This window comes from Colletotrichum tamarilloi (assembly GCF_030869305.1).
Source record: "Colletotrichum tamarilloi strain Tom-12 chromosome Unknown Scaffold_27.1, whole genome shotgun sequence".
NCBI lineage: Eukaryota > Fungi > Ascomycota > Sordariomycetes > Glomerellales > Glomerellaceae > Colletotrichum > Colletotrichum tamarilloi.
In genome coordinates, this window is record NW_026849410.1 from 106,724 (window position 1) to 132,770 (window position 26,047).

General features: G+C 51.4%; 9 protein-coding genes across 9 annotated transcripts; 5 read left to right on the forward strand and 4 right to left on the reverse strand.

Moving 5' to 3' along the window:
- Nucleotides 1-485: 485 nt before the first annotated feature.
- CTAM01_08038 (glutamyl-tRNA(Gln) amidotransferase subunit A) lies at nucleotides 486-2,506 on the forward strand (the record flags this gene model as incomplete). The annotated part of the gene is made up of 4 exons (XM_060524059.1): nucleotides 486-799; nucleotides 862-1,289; nucleotides 1,347-1,416; nucleotides 1,489-2,506. The coding sequence occupies 4 exons, from the start codon at nucleotides 486-488 to the stop codon at nucleotides 2,504-2,506; spliced, it is 1,830 nt and encodes a 609-aa protein (XP_060381225.1).
- A 232-nt stretch (nucleotides 2,507-2,738) lies between these two features.
- CTAM01_08039 (cytochrome P450 2D18) lies at nucleotides 2,739-4,669 on the reverse strand (the record flags this gene model as incomplete). The annotated part of the gene is made up of 6 exons (XM_060524060.1): nucleotides 2,739-3,243; nucleotides 3,314-3,786; nucleotides 3,854-3,877; nucleotides 3,939-4,074; nucleotides 4,142-4,426; nucleotides 4,479-4,669. The coding sequence occupies 6 exons, from the start codon at nucleotides 4,667-4,669 to the stop codon at nucleotides 2,739-2,741; spliced, it is 1,614 nt and encodes a 537-aa protein (XP_060381226.1).
- Nucleotides 4,670-6,470: 1,801 nt separating this feature from the next.
- Nucleotides 6,471-7,289, reverse strand: CTAM01_08040 (uncharacterized protein; the record flags this gene model as incomplete). Its single annotated transcript, XM_060524061.1, has 2 exons — nucleotides 6,471-7,087; nucleotides 7,139-7,289. 2 exons carry the CDS (start codon nucleotides 7,287-7,289, stop codon nucleotides 6,471-6,473), a joined length of 768 nt encoding a protein of 255 aa, XP_060381227.1.
- Nucleotides 7,290-11,200: 3,911 nt separating this feature from the next.
- CTAM01_08041 (uncharacterized protein) lies at nucleotides 11,201-12,738 on the forward strand (the record flags this gene model as incomplete). Its single annotated transcript, XM_060524062.1, has 6 exons — nucleotides 11,201-11,374; nucleotides 11,571-11,943; nucleotides 12,000-12,117; nucleotides 12,174-12,238; nucleotides 12,298-12,328; nucleotides 12,384-12,738. 6 exons carry the CDS (start codon nucleotides 11,201-11,203, stop codon nucleotides 12,736-12,738), a joined length of 1,116 nt encoding a protein of 371 aa, XP_060381228.1.
- Nucleotides 12,739-15,448: 2,710 nt separating this feature from the next.
- Nucleotides 15,449-16,138, forward strand: CTAM01_08042 (uncharacterized protein; the record flags this gene model as incomplete). Its single annotated transcript, XM_060524063.1, has 1 exon — nucleotides 15,449-16,138. The coding sequence occupies one exon, from the start codon at nucleotides 15,449-15,451 to the stop codon at nucleotides 16,136-16,138; it is 690 nt and encodes a 229-aa protein (XP_060381229.1).
- Nucleotides 16,139-16,546: 408 nt separating this feature from the next.
- Nucleotides 16,547-17,485, reverse strand: CTAM01_08043 (uncharacterized protein; the record flags this gene model as incomplete). The annotated part of the gene is made up of 1 exon (XM_060524064.1): nucleotides 16,547-17,485. One exon carries the CDS (start codon nucleotides 17,483-17,485, stop codon nucleotides 16,547-16,549), a length of 939 nt encoding a protein of 312 aa, XP_060381230.1.
- Nucleotides 17,486-18,310: 825 nt separating this feature from the next.
- On the forward strand, nucleotides 18,311-19,478 carry CTAM01_08044 (uncharacterized protein; the record flags this gene model as incomplete). Its single annotated transcript, XM_060524065.1, has 4 exons — nucleotides 18,311-18,583; nucleotides 18,675-18,906; nucleotides 18,970-19,104; nucleotides 19,165-19,478. 4 exons carry the CDS (start codon nucleotides 18,311-18,313, stop codon nucleotides 19,476-19,478), a joined length of 954 nt encoding a protein of 317 aa, XP_060381231.1.
- A 242-nt stretch (nucleotides 19,479-19,720) lies between these two features.
- On the reverse strand, nucleotides 19,721-21,023 carry CTAM01_08045 (U3 small nucleolar RNA-associated protein 6; the record flags this gene model as incomplete). Its single annotated transcript, XM_060524066.1, has 2 exons — nucleotides 19,721-20,836; nucleotides 20,937-21,023. 2 exons carry the CDS (start codon nucleotides 21,021-21,023, stop codon nucleotides 19,721-19,723), a joined length of 1,203 nt encoding a protein of 400 aa, XP_060381232.1.
- Nucleotides 21,024-21,967: 944 nt separating this feature from the next.
- CTAM01_08046 (Frag1/DRAM/Sfk1 family protein) lies at nucleotides 21,968-25,177 on the forward strand (the record flags this gene model as incomplete). The annotated part of the gene is made up of 5 exons (XM_060524067.1): nucleotides 21,968-22,058; nucleotides 22,174-22,674; nucleotides 22,732-22,858; nucleotides 22,955-22,996; nucleotides 23,050-25,177. 5 exons carry the CDS (start codon nucleotides 21,968-21,970, stop codon nucleotides 25,175-25,177), a joined length of 2,889 nt encoding a protein of 962 aa, XP_060381233.1.
- Nucleotides 25,178-26,047: the final 870 nt, after the last annotated feature.

Below are 26,047 nucleotides of genomic sequence, written 5' to 3' on the forward strand. Positions count from 1 at the left end.
CTAGCAAGATTGGCCTAATCATTCAGCCAGCCACGCAAGGGTTTTTCGAATGCAGCTAACGCGTGAATCGGCTGACACTATTGAGCGAGCACTAGCCACATGCACATATGTCTCAAAGACCGCAGTTTGCTGAAGGAAACAAGCTGTAAGAAAAGTGGGATACCGGCGTATCGCAAACTCTCCAATAAGGAGGCAAAGCCACAAGGTGATGGATCCGAAAACAGAAGCGCCGAAATGATGATTTAGACCTCTGGCGAGAATTGCAATTACCATCAAGATCCGGCGAAATGCATGGTAGAAGCCTAAGACCTTCAAGTAGTTCTGGAAAATTCCGAGTCTTGTTGCAGTTCGAGGTTCGGCTTTCACGCTGGCTATAAGATACACCGATTCCGTACACGATAACCATTGATGACTTCTCGCACTTGGCCCTCTTTCCTTACTTCATTTTAATCATCTTCTATTCTGATAGCTTAAGCTGAGCAACTATGCGTTTAACTGTACCACCGTCCATAGTCCCAGCATGGCATCAATCCGGATCCTTGCTGGTGCTAGCATACTTTGTATCTCCGGCCATTAGCCAACTTGTGGCCAGCACCAGCTTGGTGACTCCTTTGTTCCCACTGCTGCAGAATGAAAATACTACAGAACTCTTCCCCATGCCCGTTTGCGCTGGAACCTTCAAGTTAGAAGAAGCGACCATCGACCAGATGCAGAAGGCCATGGAAGATGGCATTTTGACGTCTCAACAGCTGGTCATGTGCTACATGCAACGCACTTTTCAGACTCAAGAGTACATCGGGTTAGCGTTCCTACGCTGTATATCCAGCTCATATTTGATAACTAATAATTCCATCAAAATAGTTCCGTAATGCAATTGAATCCGGACGTCATGACGATTGCCGCCAAAAGGGACGAACAACGAAAAGCAGGCCAAGTTCTCGGTCCCCTTCATGGAATCCCATTCACTGTCAAAGACAACATTGCGACACAAGACAGTATGGAAACAACTGCTGGGAGCTATGCACTATTGGGAAGCATTGTCCCTCGCGATGCCTTCGTCGTTGCTCGTTTGAGAGCAGCGGGAGCTGTACTATTTGGGAAATCCACAATGAGCGAATGGGCAGACATGCGGAGTACCGGATATTCAGAAGGGTACTCCCCACGGGGTGGACAGCCACGAAGCCCCTACAACTTGGTCTTCAATCCCATGGGAAGTAGCTCCGGCAGTGCAGTAGGAGTTGCTGCCAATGCGATCGCCTTTTCTCTCGGCACGGAAACGGACGGCAGTGGTAAGACTATGGCATTGTTTCATTGATCACGCGCATTTGTCACTAACTCGGCATCAGTAATCAGCCCTGCTCATAAGAATGGCGTAGTAGGCATCAAGCCGACTGTCGGACTGACCTCAAGAGACGGGTACGTTGATAAATCATCACTAGATAACTGATACCCCGCGCAGATAAGCCTTTATTGACCTGTTGAATGTAGAGTCATACCAGAGTGCGAGCACCAAGACACAGTTGGCACCTTCGGCCGAACTGTCCGCGATGCAGTGTACGCCCTCGATGCTATCTACGGGGTCGATCCAAGAGACAGCTACACCGAAGCCCAGAGCGGAAAGACACCTCCACCGGGAGGCTACGCTCAATATCTGACTAACAAAACTAGCCTGCATAACGCAACATTCGGCATTCCGTGGAACAGCTTTTGGGCTATTGCGAATGAAGAAACCAAAGCACAGCTTGGCAGCTTGATAACTCTCATCCAAAAGAATGGCGGTACCATTGTCAACTTCACTGAAATTACTGATCACGAAAATGTTGTGAATAAAGCAGGCTGGGATTGGAATTGGCAAGGCAAGATCGGCCACCCCGAAAAATCAGAGTACACCATCGTTCTGATAGACTTCTATAACAACATCAAGAAATACCTCTCTGAACTCCAGAACACGAAGATGCGATCGCTTGAGGATATAATCAAGTTCAATTACGAAAACGACGGAATCGAAGGAGGGTATCCTTTCGATGGGAGCTACACAATGTCCGGACGTTACAAAGTGTTTCACGGCCTACCAGCTTTTCGCTCCGGGCAAGATGGATTCCTGATGTCTAATGCCACTCAAGGCATTCGGAACGATACTTACTGGAAAGCTCTCAACTACATGCAGACCACCACGCGTGTCGGCATCGACGGTGCACTAAACCACACTGGAAACCCGCTTTCAGGCTTGCTCGTGCCTATCTCAGTAGCCCAAACATATCAGATAGCTGCGCAGGCTGGATACCCGATGATCACGATCCCAGCAGGAGTATATTCAGACACGGGCATGCCCTTTGGGTTGGGAATCATGCAGACTGAGTTTGGGGAAGAAGAACTCGTGCGATGGGCCAGTGCCATCGAAGACTTACAACTAACCTCAGAGACACCGCTCAAAAGAACGCGGCCGAAATGGCTGAGACACTTGGAAAAACCTATTCCCATCGGCCGTGAGCCGAAGGGTAATTGAAATAGCCGCGAGACCATCAACTCAAATTGCGCAAAATGTCAAGTAGCAGAAGCCTCCAAGCGACGAAAGAGATACAGAAAGTCACATTCAAGATAGAAATTGTTCCTAAATACACAAGCTTCAATCATACTTACCAAGCCTCGTTCGATCCTCAGACCAAGTCTCTGCATGTGCATGATGCCGAAGATATCCAGCTACACTACAGATCTATAATTGTCAAAGCCTCAGGTAGTTACTCCCATTGCTTCAAAAACTCCACAGTCTCGTCAAAACTTTGTCGGATGACCTCGACATGCTTCTCGCTTCTTGGGACAAACTTCACCTTGTATTTCTTAGGGGTGTGCAAAAGCCCCTCAATGTACCCTTCAGGGCTCGAATCTAGTTCGACCTCCTTCCCATCAGGCCCAATCGCTGGCTCTATCTTGAATGCCCAGAGGATTTGTGCTACCATACGCCATTGAGACCGCTCAGCGAGATGCAGCCCGACGCACATTCGTCGCCCTGCACCGTACGAGTAGTGATCACGCTCTTCGTACTTGGGTGAAGCGGCGAGTTCAGGCGCGAGTTTGTCGGCGACAGGGATGTAGCGGTCTGGGTTGTAGGTGAAAGGGTCCGGCGACAAGTCGCTATTGTGGTTGAGTGCGTATGCTGGAATGAAGATGGAGGAGCCAGCTGGGATGAACATGTCACCGTACCATCGGTCTTGCTTGGAGGCATGAGGTACACCGGTAGGTACTCTAGGTGCATTGCCTACATCAGCATCATGCTCGAACTCGGAACGGGTTGATCACTGATCAGAATACTCACACTGGTTTCGCTCGTAACCCTTCTTTCACAATGCAATTAATGTACGGCAAGCTCTTGAAGTCAGACCAGTTGGGAAATCTTTCTGTGCCACAGACTCTGTCGAGTTCGACTCTTGCTTTCTCCTGAGCCTCAGGGTGCTTCGCCAGGAGCATAATATTCGTCAAGGTCGCTGTGGCTGTGGTATCGGCAGCTGCCATCTGTAGGCCTCCTAGGAAGTTATTGAACGCTGTGTAGCTAAGGGGCACATCACACTTGATTTCTTCGTCGAGAAGTTTGTCAATGAGAGATTCCCTCCTAATACCCTGACTTCTTCGCAATTCCACGTCTTCGCGAGCTTTGGTCCAAATGTTTGTTATGGTGTGGTATAGTTCCTTTCCTCGTTGTCTGGACTTGGCTAAACGATCCGGGATCCATTTCAGAATTGGAAATTGATCCACAGGCAGGTAAGAACCAGGCTCGAGAATAGTAGAAACCTTGACAAGATCAGCTGGGTTCTTTTGCAAGCTTTGAAAAAGACACATCGACGATAGAACTGCTTACTCCATCCATGGCGATGTAAACCGCCTGGTTTAGATTAGCTTGTGTAACATGGTTGACACACCTGAATCAAGGAAGATGAACTTACATATGCCCAGAAGCTTTCCCAACTGGGAGCACGCTGACCGAAAATTGTGATGGTTGCGATAGAAGCGGTTGTTCTTTTCACACTCTCCATGAATTCATCAGGCTTCTCTAGTAGGTCGTGCATTAGGACAGAAATCCTACTCACGTTAGATGCAATGCTTCTGGGGGCTATATGAAACCATTCGAAGTTGTGCTTAAACTCACTCAGACTCTTGTACTCCCCTTAGTGCGCCGTCGAGATTCTTGGGGGAGAAGTACGTGGCTGCAATCTTCCGTTCTGCTCTCCATACAGGACCATCATGCATCAAAGAAGTATTCTCTTGACGCATAGCGATGTCATACTGCTGATCAATCGGTCTGTCATTGTAATACGCCCCTTTTGATGTCAAGAGTTCATGAACGGCATGTCTATCATTGAGCACAACCATAGTGCTTTGCCCGACTTTGAGAGAGTAGACCGATCCATATTGATCGGCCCACTCTTTGAGTCTATTCTTGATTAGTGATAAGGATCACTCTCACGGGACCGGCTAGTACTTACTTGGTGTACAGGCCTCTCGAAGGAATCAGATGAGCATTCCCAAGGATGGGAAGAGTTGGTGGACCGGGCGGAAGATGTTTCTCTCTACTGCCGAAGGTGAGGATTTTGAGTGCGAGGAACGCAGCGGGAATGGTCCAAATGAGTGACGGGTAGCTGCCCAGCACGGGAATCTCGATCGTTGTCACTGTCATGGCGAGTGTTCTGGCATGAACTAGGTGATCAAACCTGAGGATGGAGGATTACGGAGGATCCAGTCTTAGTCTTAAGTATGTTCTTTAGAGAGAGCACAGGCAAAAGCGTGGATTTGGAAGAATCATCGAAAAGGCCCAATCATAATTGCCGGCAGTCCATTGCATTTTACACATCGGATCTGACTTCCTCGGTCTGAACAGGCTACCTTACTTGGCGCATGTCTATCACGCAGTGGGGCGCGAATCGTTCCTATGCAATCGCGTCCCGTCCCGCCCGTCGTCTTAGCCCATCGGGTATCTTGCTAGAGCGGACAAAGATTGGCGTGTTTATGCAACCCCAACTGCATCTCCCGCTGAGTCAATCGGATGTTGCCAGGTTCGGCAACTGAATCGCAGAAAAGTGGTCTCTGCGTGGCCTCTGCGTGGCCTCTGCCGGGCGCCGGGCCGAGATACGTGTAAATTGGCCATCGGGTATCATCCTGCCGCTTGCTACTACTGAGTAGCCCACCGGGTTTCCCGTTATGGAAATGGATAGACGGAGTTCGGTGGGTAAGTTCGCCATAAAAGATCACTTGCACAAAGTGCTTCCTGCAAGGTGACGTGGTTTCGAGACAAGTTGTTGAGAAAAAGCATGAAAAGTTGTGAGGGTTGCACCAGTCTTGCCGTTCAACTTCACAAAGCGAGAGGTGGTACGCGTAAAACGCGCTTTGAAGTGTGTGGCTCTTCGGGCCTCGTTACTACCGCCGAGAGCTTTGATACGATGTCTTGAAAGACATGACTATCCAATCCAAGTAGTTATCTACATATCTGACGAGAAGAGCATTTGATGGCCGTTGCCGAGTTGGGATACTGTCAACTTTGAAGTGATGGGGTGTGGTTCGTGAATGGTCAAGCTGACTGCAGCCGCCGTAATTGCTTTTAACTCCATTGGCTCCGCTGGCATGAGACCAACCCCGTATAAGCTGCATTGAAATCCCCTTTGGGCATCGTGAGCGATGGGATCTTCCCGGAGCAAAATCTCATGTGCATCCGGGACCTTGATTGATAGAGACGACCCAGTAAATCGTGCAGGTGACGAGATGCAGCGATTTTCACGCGAGTGCCTGCCCTTTGACATTAATCTGTCAGCCACAGTGGGGCAGCAACATCATTTCTCTCGTTTTGAGCTTCACGTGCAGCACCAAGGAAGACTCTGCTTGTGTATTCTGCCTTGTGACTCAATGTCTTGCCTCGTGATTAAGTTGAGGGATGTCACTGAAAACCTTTGACTCGGCCTTCTTCATTTCACTTAAAACAGGTTCAGCAGCGGGCATTCCATGCTTACTTACCTGTAAACTAAGTCTCTGACAGGCAAGACATGAGTTGTGACAAGATATTTGCACGTATAAGGTGCCATCTATTCAGAGTGACTCGCTCAAGCAAGTGCCCTCTCTAAAGAGACTCGACCGCGCAGGAAAGGCCTGAGAGTCTTGTTGGCAAGAGAAGGAATAGAAGACCCGAGATCGGGCCGTGTCTGTCCGGCATTTCCGGCCAACCACGGCCCACCACGGCCCCACTGCGGCCGTCTGTGCTCCCAAGGTCGCAGTGTCAATGTCATGGCCGCTATGAAACAGGGGATGAATGCTCAAAGATAAGATGAAACCGAGCTTGTATTATTGTATTCATTACTTGAGACGACAACCTGTCCAGAAACAAGACGCGGATCCTGCGCCGCGCGTTCTCGTCATGGAAAAGCCGGTCTCAGAAGAGTCAAGCTTCCGGCACTTGACAAGATGTGTCGTTGAGATGCTCGCGCCCTTGCTTAGAAGACGCTAGCAAATGCGCCCAGAAGACCAACTGCTACTGCAGTCAGAAGCGCATTGCTTGAGAGACTCATCGACTTGTGTCCTGAAGAGATGCCAGAGGGAACCTTGGACGGTGTTACGGCACCGGTGGGGGCGGTGGTGGTGGAGTTGCTCTTCTTCGCATTCGCTGCAGGTCCGGGGTTGGTGACAGTGAAGAAGTTTCCGGCTACCACCTTGTTGGCTAATCCAGCGGTGGTGAGCACAGCGTTGACATCAACCCCTCCGCGGGTTGACAGTGTCTGCAGGGCAGCCGTCCCGTCCGCCGTGATGTCGCTCGTGTCGACAAGCAGCTCGATGTACCGGTGCGAAAGGGGAACTCTTGCTGGTGGTGCGGGGCCCTTGTAATCCGCAATCGCGTTTGAGGTGGTCGTCAAGGTGTGGATGACGCGCTCGCCGTCGTTCAGCTTGACAGTGGTAGTCTGCGCGGCTGGCGTCAGGTCCGCCTGAGCCCAGTGCAAGAAGGTGCCGGTAGTTGGAGGGCTCGCGGTAGGGATATCGATGTCGACCATGATGATTGCGTAGCTCTTTCCGGTCAGGGGCTCGGTCGTGCCAACTGTAGGCTCCGTTTGCGTGACTAAGATACAGAGTTAGCTTATTTCCGTCTTTGCAGCAGAAAACTACTTACGGCTTTTGGCCAGATCCACGCCATTGAGACCCGACGTCTGACCGTATGCAACAATGAGGTCGACATTGGAAGCGGGCTCAAAGCCCTCGGGCGTCTTGGCCCATGCCACCAGGGCACTGCTCAACAAGACGACAAAGGTAGGGCGATGCATTGGAATAGCGACTATTTGGAAGAGCTGGGTTGACCAAAACTGAAAAGATTTGAAAGAAAGTTGGATGGGCTGTCGTCTTATATCAAGCATGCGGAGTCGTGAAACGCCTGTCCAGTCAGCAGGGATGTGGCTCGAACACGTTCCACGCGTCTGATCCCCAGACATGAAATTTTTCTTCTACGACCCAAACTGCATTGATGGACGAGCTCGTCTCTGAGACGACGCAGTGGACACATTACGCAACCAAACTATTTCGACTTGAGAGAGCCCTAGCTACTTGTTCCTTTTGCTGAAGTATTATGCAGTTCCTCGCATGTTCATCGGATCTGAGCTCGTAGGTAGTGTACTTATGAAACCCACGGGGAGGATAGCAGGTAGTGACCGATGCCCTCAAACCTTCCATGCATAGGAACTTGATACTTACGTTATCGGCCGTTAGACGCCATCGGTTCCAATCGTCTCACAAAGAACTGGACATGTGTCGTTCCGAGATGAAATTGAAGCAATTTGATTATCGTGACTCAACAATAACGTGCATCTATTATCTGATTATCCGAGCTAGGAAGTGTATATACTAGTGACATTGCTCTCATGCCAACAGATGTGGTGTCCCAAGCTGCTTGATGCTTTTGGTGCAAAATTCAAGCGGCTATGGCGATGGACGTACCTTTCGATACTCTTCCGCGTATGCACACTGATATCAGTACTATTGTTACCATACATCTATCGTCATAAAGCCTTCGTACCTGTAGAAAAAACCGCATACCAAAGCCTTGGTGATCTGGGAAACTTTGGGTCTAGCATGTGCTCGACGCAGCAAGTCAGCGACAGACCAGATGCATGATGCTAAGAAGTACCCGGAACGGGCCAAGTTTAGAGATATTGAGGTTCGCTAACAATAGACAATAATCACAATGTGAACTATGTGTTTAAGCAAGTTTCGATGCAAAGAAAGTTAGCTGAGGGAATGAACAAGCGCATGTTGATGGCATGTTCAGCCAGCTTACTTCACCGCTTGGATCTGTGTAGAATACTTGTAACTCTGTCAGAACATCGCTGAATCTCTCTTCTCCAAGGATTTCTTCAGTTCATGAAATGACGCATTTACTATAGGCTTGCGTCAGTCTTGTCGGCATCACGGCTTTCAACCTTGTGTATGGAGTTTACCGGTGCCAATGGAAAGTCGACATTTCGTGCCACATTTTGGTTATAGTCTTGCCTTAAACATCACGCCTATCTAAGTGCTCACAGGACCAAGAATGGTTGGTACTTAACACTCAACAGAGAGGAGCAGCAGCAGCAGTAGTAGTTATTGAAGGATACAGCCTTGTTTATTGTCTATGTAGCTGAAGTTGCCCAGCATGTGCTGCGGCCTTACCTGCCTCAACAGGTTAGGCCCTGGATCCAAGTCATCCGCTATCGTACGTCGTCAAATACTCGACTTTGAATTTACTCACGAAAATACAAACCAATCTGTGGCATGAATCGACACAATTCGATGCATTTAATAGCTAAGTAGATATGAAAAAGGGCTCATGCCGACGCAAGTCATAGTGCAGTCAAATTAAATGTGAATGGCAGCGATAACGTTGGATAAGCAACATGGAATATTACAAAGTGGATTTGTAACTTCGAAGTTCGAAGGGTGGTATGATCTTTCATCCAACAAGGGCGGATATGAAGGTATGAAGACGCGTTGCCGGTAACTTTGTCAACAGCTGTCCCTTGTTGAGAAAGGCCGGAACTCAAGTGTGTGTATCGACCGCACCAGCTTACAAGACTTTGTCGAGTGCGCTAATGTGAGGCACTGAGACCAGGGCCTCAACGTTGTGTTGGTAGGTACGTACTATGAAACTAGAGTTCTCAGCCATTGATACAATCCACGAACGGCTTCCGCCGAAGTGATTAGAAGACAGAAATATATTTGTTCTCACGGATTGGTAACTCGTTGCAATCGAAAGCATGTTATATGCTTTACTGGTCCGACATTTTCGGGCATACGGTGCTTCGATAGGCATCACTTACCTGTCCCCACTGAAGAAGACATTCGTCAATCTACAACTCAATCGCGGCATCGCCAGATCACATCACTGGGTCGGACCCTGCGCTGGGTTTCTCGGCGCGATCTCGACCGCCTCATCTTTCAAAGGTCACTATAAGTAGTTGTTTAAATAAGCCTCCAAAAGCGAGTGCCATGCCTTTTAGACGTTTGGGGCTGATCGTATACATAAAGTCGAAATTCGCCGCGGACCACCTGCTGCTCCGAGCCTACGATAAGCGCTGACCTGCAATCTTGTCAGCTGACAGCTTCCAAGATTACAAGGGGCATCGGATCCGGGGAAGCTGCCGGCTCCCAGGATATTGGCGTATTCCTCGGGAAGAGCGCCCCTTGGCGATAGGGTGCGAATCCGATTATTGAGCATGGAATAGAGTTACACTAAAAGCATCGCTGTTCCCGGTTTTCCTTGCGGCTGGAATTGCGCCACGCGGGACGACTTAATTTATTTTGAGCGCTTTGACCGTGCTATTTGACAACGTCAGGCCACATCGAGGAATTTACGACTCGCTGAGCGGTAGGTCCTTTTGTATCCACAAACCGACGAAGCGCCAATGTTTGACCATTTTGGAAAGAATTATACTTGATCCTTGTTGTCATCGGCTTCTCCTCAACACTTATTAGCCGAGGTAGACGCAGCCTTCAGTTTCAAGTTTCACTATGTGCCATATCGCCGTCTACACAGTCCAAAGAGGAACGAATACTACTGCCACGACTCAATAAGCGAGCTTCGTATCCATAGCAGCCCACCGGCTTACTATTCTCTCTCGTAGCGCGGAGCACTAGCTCAAACATGATTTATGCCGACACCTGCCCCAAGCGGATCATCCAAAGGGGAGTACGGAAAGTCGCTGAGGAGCGGAAAACATAGGTCTCCCATGCTCGTCTTCTCCACGCCGCTCGCGGTCCGGTCGCTATCCGCTGGGCAGAACTACCGGGGAATTTTTACCAATCACTCGATCGTAAGTTTGAGTTGAGAACAAGCGGAATGGTGGTATATGACGAATGCACGATGTAACAAGGTCTCGAATGTTAAACAGAGTGTAGTAAAGCTTGGTCCTGGAGACTGAAGCGGAGTGGGTGGAATATCCGTAAGGCCATTCAAGAATCCCACCATCCAGCGAGGTAGCACTGTAAGTTGAAGCATGTTTTGAACTCCGTTAGACACATCTCGCAGCCAGCCACCTTTTCTCTACCTGGTCAATCAAGTCCTCAAAGATCATACGGCTGAGACAAGCGCCTCGAACGACACCTGTCAGACAAGCAGGCCTGCAGATCTCGCTCAAGGCCACGTGTGTGGGGAGATAACGTCAGACATCCGCCGCGGAAGCCGACATTGACATGGTCTTTGACTCGAGTCCGAGTCTCGTTGAAGAATTGTTGTTGTTCCAACACCTGTTTTGCTAGCCCTTGGCAGGCGGACAGAGCACGATGCTTGAATCATAACCGTGGTCCCTCCACCTGCACCACTACTAATCAGGCCAAGCTAAACCAGGGACCGCAATTGCTGCGACCCTAACTTGGCGTCGTTTATCCTTGCGTTCATCCCATTTTGACCTTTTAATCTTGTTGATCAATCTAATTGAGTTTCTGTGCGCATCCTTCCCGAGGCATGGACCGAGTAAGTTGATGACTGCTGCGATGGACTTTGAGATGCGCGCGGTTCTGCGATTGAGGTACATGGTGGCCCTGATCCGTCCTTTGTCCGTCTGTCCGCTCCTCTCGCCAAGTCATATCTTCCCCATGTCAGCGACTTCAATTCTTTCATTATTCGTTGGATAGCTTCTCCCCGTCTGGATCTTCGTTTCTTCTTGCACCTCTTTGTGCGCTTCTTGGCGCAGTCGACTTCTTCTCAATGTCGTCGGATACTATGTCAGCTCGGGACGCCGAGAATAAGGGGCCAACTGCTCTGGCAATCGTCGTATGTGTATCAGTTCTCAGCACAGTCTTTACCGCGGCAAGACTCTTCACAAGGGGGAAGGTTCTCGGGAAAATCAGTCTGGACGACTACTTCATTGTTGCGTCTGTGGTGAGTTCTACAACTTTTATCTGTACTCCCTTGTTCATGGCAGAACGACTATACCAATAATACCAATCCGCTCTGTTCTTTCTCCTTCCATTCATCCGGTCTTTCTAAGACAAGTTGCCGCTATGGAAGTGGAGTTCAAAATGATCAGTTGTCAGATCGAGACATAGCATCGTTCAACTAACTGTTGTGACTTTAGGTTTGCGGTTGGATGAACGTTGCAACTGTAGCAGTTGCTGTTTCCTATGGATATGGACGCCATGCCGATACCCTTTCTGTCGATGAAAAGTCAGGTGCCATGCTTTGGAGCATTGCCGGTTACCCGCCCGGACTTCTTTCATTCGGTATTCCGAAACTCGCTGTCGTCGCGTTGCTCACCCGAATTCTGAACCCAAGCAGATGGCACAAGAGGTTTCTTTGGGCCTTGTCCATAATTTGCGTGGTCAACTTGATTGGGTTCATCACCATCATCTTTGCCCAATGTTCACCAGCACGCTCTCAATGGGATTCATCAGTGTCTGGTAAATGTTGGAGCAAGTGGATCCTTGTATCGTTCGCGACGTACTCAGGAGGTAAGCTACTATGGTTACCACTCAAGGAATAGCTTTGGATTGGCTAACAAATCCAGCATTTTGTGCCTTTGCCGATGTCTACCTTTCCGTGTACCCCGCCGTTGTCTTGTCGAAATTACAAATGAACCGAAGGAAGAAGATTGTACTCAGCGTAGCTCTCGGTTTTGGTTCGCTGTAAGGCTTCAATGTTCGAGTCGCACCCCGACAACAGTTGACTGAGACTCTTTTAGTTCGGGAATTGTTGTCATCTACAAGTGTATCAAACTCCCAAGCCTCACAAGCTCGGATTACACATGTAAGTCCTGGATCTTGATTAAGCGATTTCGCAGTAGCAACTGACACTTTGTGACAAAGATGACACCGTTGAGCTTGTAATTTGGACAGTGTAAGGCGAAGAACCCCTTACTCAAGACTCACAACAACTAACTTGAGCTCTGTAGTGTGGAAGGCAGCATCATTATCATAGCCGCATGCATCCCTGTCCTGCAACCCCTCGGCGAACTCCTATTCGGCAAACGCATCTTCTCCTCAGGCAACGGCAAATACTTGTCAGGAAACTCCAAATCGAGACTCAGTGGCAGATTGGGGACAAACAAGGGACTTTTTCGAACTCCTGTCAAGAAGGCTTCCCAAGAGGGATTCGACGCGGATAGTTTCAACAGCGTTGGCAAGACGACAGTTGTTGGAAGGGGTAGTCAAGAGAGCATCCTCGAGCAGCATGACTCTGATGGGAAGATTGTACGGACAGATGCTTTCACCGTCACCATCGAGATGAGCAAGACGGACAGGCATTGATTGTTTTCCCATTGATTTTAGTTACTTTGTTAAATTTCAACTGGGACAACACTCGTTGTTTTATCAATGCACAAGAACAAGTCTGCTATGTCGTAACCTCACGCAAATTTCATCAAAACTTTTTGCATGTCGTTTATTAAATATTAATCCAATCGTCTAATGTTGTTGCATCTTGCATGTCTCATGAGGAAACTACACAGTGGCATATCCGCTTATAGAGCTATTGTTGAGCTAAGGTACCTTAGGTACTGCTTTCGAGATGTCGACATCAGTGCCATGTTGAACATTGCTAACACAACCTTCGTCATCAATTGAGCTCAAGACCCCGGAATCATAGCGTGGGCATCGACTTTATGTGGATTCGCACTCAAGGTGCATACTTAACAACATGCTCTACATTATTGGTAGCAACTACTTACTTAAAAACTTCTGCGACGATTATCGGCCAAATTTCTTAGCGGTTTTGTTTCTCATCACATTGTACACGTATGTAAATATTCCAGTTCCTACCAAGTTTGCATTGCTTATCATGACACCAAAAAATGTTTTCCGCCCTGTCATCGACTACCTTATTGGCGCCATATGTATGGGGATGCGCAAGCTTGATGCCATTATTAGCCGCTTCGATTTGATACCAATGCGAGCTTTTATGTTTTGCAAAGGTCAAACCGAAAGAAGGAGAGTATCTTTGTAAATAGACAACTTCCCGGTACCTCAGCCAGCTATACTTGGTATAACAGATGGCACAACGCATCCAATGGCAGTTCAATGGCACAAAGGTGTATTCTGCATCCTCCGGGTCTGCCATAACTCGTAAGTTTTGACTCAAGCATCCATGGAGAATTTCTTGGTCATCGGTGCTCATATGTCCCCTTGGGCGGCTGGATCCGGGTTTGCAGTGGCATATCTCACCCTAAGATAAATATTCTTCAAACCGATGATACTACATGTAGGCTTATCCAAATCCTGATTCTTAACCAACCATATGTCTAATATTGTTAGTATCGATGTTGCTAATGCTAGGTAGCTAAATACTCAGGTAGGGTTTTTTGATGATGGCATTGTGTGCAAGTTGAATTCCCTCAATGTATTGCAGCATATGTAACTCAACACCTGATGATATAACAGTATTATAAACTTCGGAAATGGGAGTAACACCTGCAGAGAATCGTCATGGAACTTTCAGCCGGAGGAAGTGCGGCTGCCATAGACACAACCAGGTGTATGAAAGAGGTACCCCCGGCCTTTCCCTATTGACAAAGCCAGTCGAGGGGCTGGCCACAGACACTCGATGTGACAGACGGTCAAGCATCAAAACGTGGCCATGTGTGAAGCCGTCCCCTCACATTCTCACCCAGCTGCTGTCAACAGGAGCAACTTATTCCCGTTTCAAAATCATGTCTCACAATCATGAGGTTTTCGCAACCTCGCGTGGCTGAGAGCGAATTTTGCGGCTGAATTGCGCCAGTCGCAAATGTCTCAAACCCTGATATTCCGCGTGCGGCGTTCATTCTGGACCATGCCAGCGGGCTGCTGCGGGAGCACCCTTCCCCATTCCTCAACCAGCGTACATGGCCACAGGTTATGATACAGACTACGCCAAGTTCAGGAGTCTTCGAAATGTTCTCGACTGAACGGTGGCACTCGTGGCTTTGGAACTTACACGCTAGGGGCGGCAGCTGAAGGCGGGCCGCCCTAGTAACCCGACCCTTGGCGCTGGGGAGAGGATGGCCGATGGCGACAGTTGGAGGAATGTCGTGCCATGGAAGAGGCGCCTCGTCGTTGGATTCGTGGGTTGCGGTTGTTTTCGAAGCGCCACCGCCCACCGCCCGGGGATAAGTTCTCGGGCCGCAGGTTTCTGTCAGCTGTCGTTGATAGTCCGTGGTGGAATGCTCTGGCAGTCCTTCTCATTGCTTGAACTTCATGCTTGCAGCTCAGCCACGTCTCCTGGCTATTGGTTGCCGAACGACATATGAATTCCCTTTGCAATCTTTGAGCCAGCCACATGATTCCAGGTTTGTGTATGATGAAAGCAAGAAGTGGTGATCGGCAAGGGTTGATATTCATGCCACGTCAGTTTGATGCCAGACTACAGGGCGTATGTACTATAGTGTTTATCTGTAGCCTTTGAGCTTTCTGATCCAGGGTAGAGAATAGGGGGTCAAATTGCAAAAGATTCTAAGGCAGAAGATATGACTAGCAATGGAATAAAAATCGATCGCTAGTCCGCAGTATCAATGGGATGGAGTCCAAGGTGAGATGAAGAAAGTAAGATATTGCGCTTCGAAGTGATTCTTCTGGTAGGCGGAACCAAGGACTTGCTACGAGACGAAGACGAGATCTAGACCATCCTTCTTGACGCGAGTCTACCATTTCTGGCTAGGTGATCTCCCAGTCCGAATGCCAACCGATATGTTCATCCTCAGCCGCAGCAGTGGTGATAGGCTGCTTTGGCATGTTGATGTTCCTTCCGTGATGTTCCAATCCGAGTTGAGAAGCGGCTGAATGGTACTGGGTGACAAAATAAGAAGCACGACCATATTTATGCTTCGAGATTTGTGGTATAAAAGGTAGAGATATTCTTGCCAAATCGACCGTCGTGTCCTCATCATCAGCATCTACATCTTCACTCGTCTCTTCCATTTTCAGAAACAGGTCTCGACTTCTCACTTAGATTTTCTTCTCCATCTTTCAACTCCAAATCTCTACAATGGCTCGTCTCCTCTCAGCTACCGATATCGGCGCTCTCTACGAGAGCAAGACCCATCAGCTCGTCCTCACGGCTCAGGCCAATGGTCTTATCATCAACGCCAAGTTCGCACGCCTCGAATTCTTCGGTGGCCTCAAGTTCGCTCTGGAGGGTTTCCACGGAGGCCCGGGCCCTCATGGACCGAAGGATATCACGCCTGTCACTACCCCTTTCCCCATCACCCTCCCTCTTCCTCACTTCAACAACAAGACCGTCTTGGTTGAAACCGCCGACGGCCCCAAGACCATTGAAATCAAGTACACTGGTCTCAATGGTACTGCCCCGGCCGACTTGAGCAAGGACCTCAAGATCCAAAACACCAACATCGGCAGCGTGCTTACCCCCATCAATCTCCACCTCCCCGCCGAAGGCGAGACCTCATTCACCGCCGTCATCCCCAAGCCCGAGGGCGACTACCAAATCTCCGTCGTGCCCTCTTTCAACGAGGACCTCCTGAGACTCGTCAACGCCACCGTTCGCAACGGCGTTGTCACCTACACCTTCCGCTGGGCCAAGACTCCCACTGGTGACCAGAACCCCCAGCTCATCAACCTCACTACTAGCTACTACAACGGTATCACTGGTCCTGCCGCCCACACCACCAGCATCATCCAGGGCTACCTTGTTCACCTCGTTGTGTTCCAGAAATAGGAGGATGACTGGTGCCGAGGTACTACGCCTCTCATTAGCGACCAAAGCCATCCGAAAATTCAACCTTTTGTTATGTCTGACCGAAGCTGGTGAGGCTCTTCAAGAGCGATTGTTGTAAAGGGGACGATTTTGGTTCTTTCGCCTTCTATAAGACATTTTCTTTTTGTTTTAGCTGACTCCGTATTCAACAACAAACTTTTATTGTGTCTCCTACTCCTTCTTCATTACGCTAATTGCCACTTTCTTCGTGGGAGCGTTCGTGTGCGTCGCTCTCCCATCGAATGAGTCCCTGAACTTCCCCTGAGTGACACTGCCAACGCCTTTAGCATGTTCCAAAGCGATGTAAACATCCGTCCTCCAATGTGAGAGAACCCCAAGTGCCTTCTATACAGACTCACAAACAATCTACTAAGGAGTAGAGAATAAGTCCCCATTTAAGTACTTCAGACCCGAGTCGCACGCGATGGTAACTACCTTCTTCCCAGCCCCTATCTCCGCCGCCAACCGAATCGCAGCAACCACATTCAAACCCGTGGACACGCCCGCGAAAATACCTTCGTCTCTAGATAGACGCCGACACATGGCACGCGCTTCATCCTCCGAGACGGCCCGCGCCTCGTCATACAGCTTCTTATCCAAGAGAGGAGGGAGAAAGCCGATACCGATTCCCTCGACACCATGAGAACCAGCTTGACCTCCTGTGATGACGGGCGTTGACGCGGGCTCCAGGACAACCACGCGCGTCTCTGGCCTAGCTGCCTTCAAGACTGCCGAGACACCCATCGCCAATCCAGCGGTACCAACAGCAGCGCAAAAGACATCGACGCACTCTGGAACTTGCTGAATGATCTCATGGCCCAGGGCCGCGTATCCGACCAACGCGTCCCGGTTATTGAACTGGTCGGTAGAATACACATTCCCCTCCCTCTCGACCTCCTTCGCCCGCCGAATCAAGGAAGGAATCAAATCAGCAGTAATCCGTCCCGTCGGACTGTGAACAATATCAACCTTGGCCCCAAACGCCGCCATAGTCTTGAGCTTCTCCACTGCATAAGCGTTGGAGCTAACCGGTTGGAACTTGTAGCCCTTGACCGCGCAGACGAAGGCGAGCGAAGACCCCGTGCTGCCGCCTGTGGCCTCGACGACTTTCATGCCCGGCTTGAGGGCGCCTCTCCTCTCGGCTTCCTGGATTATGGCGGCGGCCATGCGGTCTTTGTGGGAGCCTGTTGGGTTGGTGCATTCGAGTTTGAGGTAGACATCTGCGTGGTTTGCGGGGACAATTCGGCGGAGACGGACAAGGGGTGTTTTGCCGATTGCGGCGAGCGCTGTTTCTGATGCTTTTAACATCTTAGGCGTTGGGAGTTTGGCTATGTTACGGTGTTTGATGGTGGGCGAAGATGGCGATATTGGGAATGCTGGCAAGGGGTTCTTGAGACTCAGCTGGGTGGGTCAGTTTGATGCTCGCGCCCTTTTGAATACATGTATGGTAAACATCAAAGAGACCCAAGAATGAGATTTGCCTGAGCTTCATTACGACCATATATATGTGAGTTATTCCCTGATCGATCCGGCAACTCTGAAGGACTCATGATACCACATAGACAAGTCTCCAAAAAGCAGTTGTGGTCTGCGATTACCTTTGGTGGTAATTGAAACAAGGTCGTGATCCTACCAACATGTCTTAGTCGTTGTGCCTTCTGACCTGGGCAAAATGTAGTTCATAAATCACAAGCAGTGCGTCAACACTTATGCAATCCAATGACTAGCTGGATGATCTCGATCGACCCAACTTAGAGTTAACTATGGATACCTTGTTGAAGTGGGTTGCTGAGGGGATTTCGCAACTCCCATGTCCGTTCAGGCCTAAGCGATGAAGATGAAAATGAAAATGTGACCGGTCACCGCGGGACGTTTGTCGAGGCGGCGATTACGTGATCAATCAGAGGTCCATGCGTCCGTTCAACGGTTTGGGTCCCACCTGCTGCACAGTCTCGAACGGTAAACCCACCACAGCTGCGCGTCTCCGGGATGAGCTTGCTCCATCGACTGGCACGCATCACAAGCCAGACGACCTTCACTTACAGACCTAGTCATTTCTTGCCCTCGTGCTCACTTGATTTACCAATCGCACATACTCAACTTACTTCTCAGTCTCGTGTTGCTGCTCTCACAATGCCCGCCGTCACCCGCAGCCTGAGGTCATCGACGCGCCTGGACAAGGCCGCCCCGCCAGGGGATAAGAAGGCATCGCCAGCGAAACCCAAGCCCACCACCAAGACAGAAAAGAAGACCAACAAGCAAACTCCACAATCTCCACCTCCGCCCAAGGCCACTGCAGGTCAAAAACGAAAAGTAGCAGCATCAATCGAGAAGGAAGAGGAGACCAAAGCCGAGGCTATCGACCACGAGGACGAGCCGAAGCCGAAGCCCGCCAAGAAAGCCAAGGTAAGCTGAGTGAAATTACACACCGGCTATCACTATGAGCCGTTCCGTTTTCTATTCTTGGTCTCATTTACGGATACTTATGCATGAACAGAAGCCGGCGGCAGGGAAGAAGGAAGCGCCGCCAAAGAAGACAAAGGACGAACTCAAGGCCCTCCGCGATGCGCCCGTCCCGGACGTCAACGCCGAGGCGGAGCCACGGGATCCGCCGGGCTCGCGGTACTGGCTCATGAAATCTGAGCCGGATGTTCGCATCGAGGATGGGTATGAGATCAAGTTCTCCATTGACGATTTGGCGGCCAAGAAGACGCCCGAGGGCTGGGAGGGTACGTTCATCGCCCTGGACTTTTCTGTGTAAGTGTGGAGCAAGTAATTGACAAAAAGCGCAGGTATTCGGAACTATGTCGCGCGGAACAACCTGCGGGGGATGCGGAAGGGCGACAAGGCGTTCTTCTACCACTCGAATTGTAAAGAGCCTGGTGTTGTCGGTATCATGAGTATAGCCAAGGAGCACTCGCCCGACTGTGTGTTCTCCCCCCTTCCAGCTCATACTCATGAGATTATTTGGTTGACATAGCTATCAGGGAACGCATGCATCAATGACAACCCGTACTACGACGACAGCGCTCCGCACGACGGGAGCAAATGGAGCCTCGTCCACGTCAAAATCGAGCACAAGTTCCCTCGCATCGTGCCGCTGAGCCTGCTCAAGGAGTCGCGTGGTAACGGCCCATTGCAGAACATGGAACTGCTGAAGCAGTCTCGTCTCAGCGTCAACAAGGTCACGCGCGAGGAGTGGGACGAAGTCATCCGCATGGCCAAGGAGCTCGATGAAGACAAGGAGTGGGATAAGACTGTTAAGGAGTCGAAGAAGTTTCCCAATTACACAGCAGCGTAGCGGGAGCGGGAGCAGGAAGGAGGATTGTCTTTAATTGACCTTGTTTGATTAGGCTGACTGACTCTGCAAGTGGTATCAAGAAATCGGGATACTGGATACATCCCGCCGGGGGCCGCTTCTAATTCCCAACGTGTTGCGCCGAAAACACTATTCAATACCCATACTTCTTTCTTCCACCTTTTTGTTTTGTACCAACATCCATATATAGTCAACAAACATATACCCACAGCGTAATGGCAGAGCTATGACTGCAGCTGATCTCTCGTGTGCTCCAAAACCGTCCTGATACCCTCGTCGAGACCCTTGAAGAGGAGCACCAGCTCGATCCACACCAGCGACTTGCTCTCCAGCGCAGCCTTGTCGGACGTCTCGTCCAGTCCCTTGCCCAGGCGCGACAGAACCTCGCGAAGGCCGAGAGGGAACTCGGGCGTGTCGGGGCTGACGCCGACGAGGGGCAGGCGGATGTAGCAATTCCACGTCGCCGGGTGAGCGGCGTCCTGCTCCCTCATGACATCGACGACGTGCTGGAGAATCTTGGACGCGGACGAGACCTTTGCGAAGGAGGCAAACATGTCAAAGAAGCGCTCGGCCACCTCGGGGTTGTAGAACGGCTGTTTTCTCGAAATGTCGAAAATAGCCATCGGTATGGCACCGTCCAGGGCCGGGTTGTGCTTGAGCGCCTTGCTCTCCTCCTCGTCAATGGCCTTCTTCTTCTCCTTGCCGGGCACGGGGAGGCTCAGAACGTCCTCGTCCTCGTCTTCCTCATCGTCCTCGTCAATCAGCTTGATCTCGTCGTCGTCGTCCATCTTCTCGCCAGCCAGCGGATTCTCCTGCTCCGCCTTCTTCTTGCTGCCGCCCTTCTTAGCCTGCATCTTGGCCAGCCACTCCATCTCGCACCGCGCGTACTCGATCCACAGCGTGCCCTCGCTCGTGCAGAAGCGACACCCGCGCATGAAGTATCCTCGGGCGCCGCCCATGTCCCCGTTGGACGCCGAGCGCCGGCCGGCAAAGATCCACAGGTCAGCGTCGGTGGGCATCATGCGGAGGGCGCTGGCCATGGTCCGGCGCCAGCGCTTGGTGGCCTTGACGTCGGCGGTGTATTTGAGGTACTCGAGCCACAGGTCCTTTCTACCGGGGTGTCTGCTGACGGCGCGGTCGAAGATGGCGAGGACGCGGGATTGAGTGGTGTGCTGGGACGTGACGTGGCCAATCTTCATCCGCTTGCAGCGTTTCTGGCGGAGGGACTCGAGGGATTGTTCCCATTTTGCATAGGCGGTGAAGTCGTCGGGGTTGGAGCGGGGGGCGAGGATGCGGTGCTCGTAGTCGCTGCGCTTCTGCACGATTGTACGGATCTCATCCTGCAAAGATTTGTTAGGGTACACTGTGGTGTAGATGTTTGGCCGTGACTTGTGGTCGAGGATGGGGGAGGGGTTCTAGGTTGCATGGTGGCGTGCGTACCTTTGTGAAGATTTCCTTTTCCTCCCATTCGCGCAATTGGGGAACGGAGCGCTCCAAGTAGAAACGGGCCTTTTCAGCGACAGACATGATTGCGGCTGTGTGGTATCGAGCACGGAATTCGAGTCGCCTGGCTGAGATGTGCTGCAAAGATACTCTGCCTGACGCTGCAGATCAAGAAGAGGGAAAAACCAGTCTAGGAAAAAAGTTGACAAGGCTGAGAAAGTAGACCAAAACTTTAAAGCGGGGCATCTGGCAAGGTGTGGCTCCCCTGGCCGAGAGTGGACTCTGAGTGGTCCGTGTAGCTGTGGCTGGACGCAGGAGTCCCATGAGACGGACGTCACAGACCTCAGCCTTGCGCCAAGCTCCCCCTGTCGAGCCCGGTCCAAATTGGGACTAACCCCCGACACCTTGAGGTACCTTGTCAAGTAGCTTTAAGCCCGAAGAGCTTGCCCTTGCGTGCATCAGCACCTTGCTGTCCCCGTACACCAAGGTAGCGCAGGCCTCAGGGTCAGCATCGGTCCATCAGCGGCAAGCTCAAAGCTCCGTCGTCTCCCGGTCGCGTGTCCCACGGGTGCCGCTTCTGTCATCTTCCCTGTCGGCGCCAAACATTTTGGACTGATTACGTTCAACAACCTTACCAGAAAAGACTCCGTACCGTCACGGAAACCTTGCAACTTCTCTCTCCAAAGTCTCCACGGTCAGGGGCCGCACTGTTGCAAACTCCCACGACACCCAACCACACGATTCCCTTCGATCCAATCGATTCCCCATCCGCGGGCCGCCGAGGCATGCTGGTTAATTAGTTGTGCAATTGCCAGGCACAATTCTTTCTTATTTCCGCCCTTCTCTCGGCTCTCCCCCTCCATTCATCCTTCTAAGTTCTTGCCCCCCCTCGTCAGCTCGTGTCATTGCATCCCCGGATCCCCCGGATGAGCTTCTTTTCTCTTTGTTTTTGTCGTTTGAGCTGAGAGAGAGAAACAGAGAGAGAAACCATCCCCCCGAGAGAGGTTCAGAGCAAGTAGAGGTTCGCAATGGCGTCAAGGTACAAAGACAAGGACGGCGGCGTCGCGCTGGTCTTCAATGGCCAATGGATCAGCTACCTGCATACTGTTACAGCTTACAGTAAGTCTTTTGCGCCCGGAGTTGTTGCCGCCGCTGGTCGCGATGCTGTCGCGGGGCACTTTTTGCCGTCGTACGACCGTCCGCGAAAGCTCCCAAAGCTGACTTTCCACGACAGCTGCCTTCATCAGCGCATTCATTGTAGGCGTTTCGCTGCATTACCACAAGATTGTCCAAAATGAGTGGTACGGCTACCCTGACGAGTGGTTTCCCTCCGTTTCCGCGACAATTGGCGACCGATACCCCGAGCGGTCCTTCTTCATGTTCTTCATCGCAATCACATCGGGCCCGCGATTCGCCCTCGTCGGACTGTGGTATCTCTTGACGCGGAGACCCGGACAGACTCTGCCAAAGTTCACCCTGGCGATGGGCATTCTGCGCACATGCATGTGCGGTGGCTTCACCTACGTAACCTCGACCGACGACCACGACTGGCACGACATCTTCATGATCTCCTACATTGTCGCATCCCTCCCGTGGACAATTGGATGCGTCATGCTGAGCCCGCCGAACCCCCAGGCCATCAAGTACCGCAAGCTGATTGCCAGCTCCTTCTTTGGTACCCTGGTGCCCTTGATCTACTTCTTCATCCAGCACAAGGTCCACCGCGTTGCGGGAGGTAAGGTTTTCGGCCTTGGAGGGTCTGCGCACAAGCGTTATAGCTAACCGCGCACAGCTTACACGATTTACGCCTTCTTCGAATGGGCTCTGATCCTCTTCGACGTTGCCTTTGACGCCGTGACGGCTCTCGACTTCAACACGTTCGAAGTGGTGATCAAGGATGTCAAGGGAGCAAGCAAGGGGTACGTCCAATGGCTCCCGAGATAGTCTTGTACATATTGTACACCAGGCACAAAAAATAGATCCAGTTGAAGAGCACAATCTAAATCTTGCTATAGTGAGAACCGGTCATCCGTTCCGTCCGCCGTGCTTGAGAAGCAGTAAGTTTTGTGGAAAATTGTGATCAAGGGTGTAGCAGCTGACTTGCTTCAAGGAAGGAAAAGGCGAGCGCAAACCTGTTGACTGGCCGATTCACCTGGACCGAGGCACTCGACACCGCCGCCGATGTCTACCACGGCTTCATCTTTTGGTCCATGTTGACCAGCTTGGGAGTTTTGGTGTGGTACTTCCCCCTTTGGCACATGGGCATCTCTGGCTACGAGGCCTTTGTTATGTCAACCATCTTGCCCGCAATCTTGGGCATTCGCAGTGTTCGCTCCCTCGTCGTCAACAATCAGCGCGCTATCCACCTCATCTCGCTGGTCGGACTGCTGGCGTACCAGGTTCTTGACCCTGCCTACCGTCTCTTCACCGTTGGCTTCGCCGTGGCCACGTCTTGCCTTGGCTGGACTGCTTCGTTCTGGTCCGAGAGAGCACATCAGAGCCGTCTCGAATCCAGAATCATGGCTTGGACTCTTGGCCTTGTCGCCTCATCCACGGCCAAGTTCATATGGTGGACCAACAACCCGCTATGGCCTGTTATGCACGCCGCCAACGGAGGCTGGAACGCGACTGGCTTCGCCATTGCTGTTGTAGCTGCTCTGCGGTTCACTCGGAGAGCGCCCCTGACTAGTGGCGATATCCCGGAAGACTCCAAGAAGGGCGGTTCCTCGGTCCTCGCTGCTTTTGGCGTTGGCGGTCTGTTCTTCGGAATTCACTCCCTCCTCTCCGATACCAGCACCATGATCCTCTGGGTCTGGGATGGGTACCCGATCCGGGGCCCTACTGCCAACACCTATGGCTGGATGACTATTGTCGCAATGACTGCTGGTCTCTTGGTTGGCCTCTACCGTCCTTCTTTGATGAGCTCGTGGACGGCCTACGGCGTTGGCTGCGTTGGTGCGGCTGTCTTGACTTCGTACCACCACTGGTTCGGTTACTATGGTGCTCTCACCACGGCCTTCTACCTGATGGGTCTGTCTGTGCCATTCCTTTCGACCGCCGCCAAGAGAAGCCCTGGCACGACATTTGGTCTCGGGTTCTTCATCTACAACTTCATGGTGCTGTTCCACGTCTGGGTCGTCGCCTACGCATTTGTTCCTGGTGGCCCCCTTGTTCGTGAGCACACTGATTGGGTCATGATGACCACATTTATCCTCATCGGTGCCGGTGTCTTCGACCTCACCTCCTCGCAGGCCCGCCGCCGCGATACCCGCCGCGCATCCCCGTCGCAGCACAAGAAGTACAACACAATTGCAGCAGCCTTCATCAACATCGTCTTCCTGGCCGCAGCCTTCATGCGCTTCCCTACCAACGACTACAAGCCCTACCACCCTGAAGATCGCATCATGACGGCCGGTATCTGGACCATCCACTTCTCCCTCGACAACGACATGTGGTCTTCCGAGTACCGCATGCGCGACCTCATCAAGGAACTCGAGCTGGACGTGGTGGGTCTCCTCGAGTCCGACCTGCAGCGCATCATCATGGGCAACCGCGACACCACGCAATTCCTTGCCGAGGACCTCGGAATGTACGTCGACTACGGCCCAGGCCCCAACAAGCACACCTGGGGCTCCGCGCTGCTCTCCAAGTTCCCGATTCTCAAGTCGACGCACCACCTGCTCCCCAGTCCCGTGGGCGAGCTCGCACCCGCCATCGCCGCCACCCTCGACGTCTACGGCCAAGAAGTCGACGTCTTCGTGTTCCACTCCGGACAGGAAGAGGACCCCGAAGACCGCCGTCTGCAGACCGAATACCTCTCCAAGCTCATGGGCGAATCAAAGAACCCCTCCGTCCTGCTGTCCTACCTCGTCACCAAGCCCCTGCAAGGCAATTACAACACCTACGTCAGCAGCACATCCGGCATGCACGACGTCGACCCGACCGACTGGGACCGCTGGTGCGAGTACATCCTCTACAAGGGCCTCAAGCGCACGGGCTACGCGCGCGTCAGCCGCAGCACCATCACCGACACGGAGCTGCAGGTGGCCAAGTTCGTCATCCCGCAGTCCAAGGACGAGGCGCTGCAGATCGAGGCGGTGGACGACAACACGCGGAATAAGCGCGTCACGGAGGACGAGGTGCCGCAGGGCTGGCGGTTCCCGGCCATGTTCCGCGGCCAGGGCGTGCGGGACCACCGGTACCACGTCTTTAACGAGCCGAGGTACTACAATCATTGATTTATGGAAACGAAAACAAAGTTTATGGGGGACTGGGATTGGATGAAGGGTTGTAATGTTGAATGTTTTCTTATGTTGATGGCGGAGGTTGGGGGCGTATATACTTAATACAATGCGAGAGCGTGTTCAATGAGCATCTGGGTGTTTGCGTGTTTGGCTTGAGAGTTGCTGCTGGGGGACGTTTCTACTATGTACACCCGCCACTGCCTTTCCATCATGCCATTCCTCCGCACCGCTGTTGTTGGCTGGACCATGATTCTTCTCGAGCTCGTCCATCAAGCCTACGTCTCGGTCAGCGCCGTTCACATTGTTTTCTTCCTATCTCAATACCGCTTCTTTCAACCTTTCTTGGGCCTTAATGCCGGCCTGTCTATCTTTCAGGCGTCGCTGTTGACGTATTCCTTCGAGACCACTCCGCTAAGGGTGAAGAGTAGTGACTTTGTACACACGCACATACACGCCTTTTACCCAAGGTATCAATGTGTAAGATATCTTGGCACCACACTTTTGGATCTAGGGAACACACACGGCAAGTATCATGGGCCCATCTAACTATTTACCCAAACCAAACGCTTGCCTCGTGAGATGCATCTTCTGTATTTTGGTTCGTTTCATATGAGGTCAACACAGCATCGCGAATCTGCCTGCTCAGGGGCTCAATAGGTCCTGTCGCTCTTTGAGTAAGAATAATTTGTCCGCTACGATAGGTCTTGGCCTCTAATACGGACCATTTTCAGTTAGTGCACACATTTGATGCTTCGGGAAGATGGGCCGGCTCAGTTTAGTTTCGCACTGAGTCGATTATCTCCATTCGGTTTACAGAAAGTTGTGGGTGTTTGGATTCCCAGGGGTGCGGCCTCGACGGAAGTC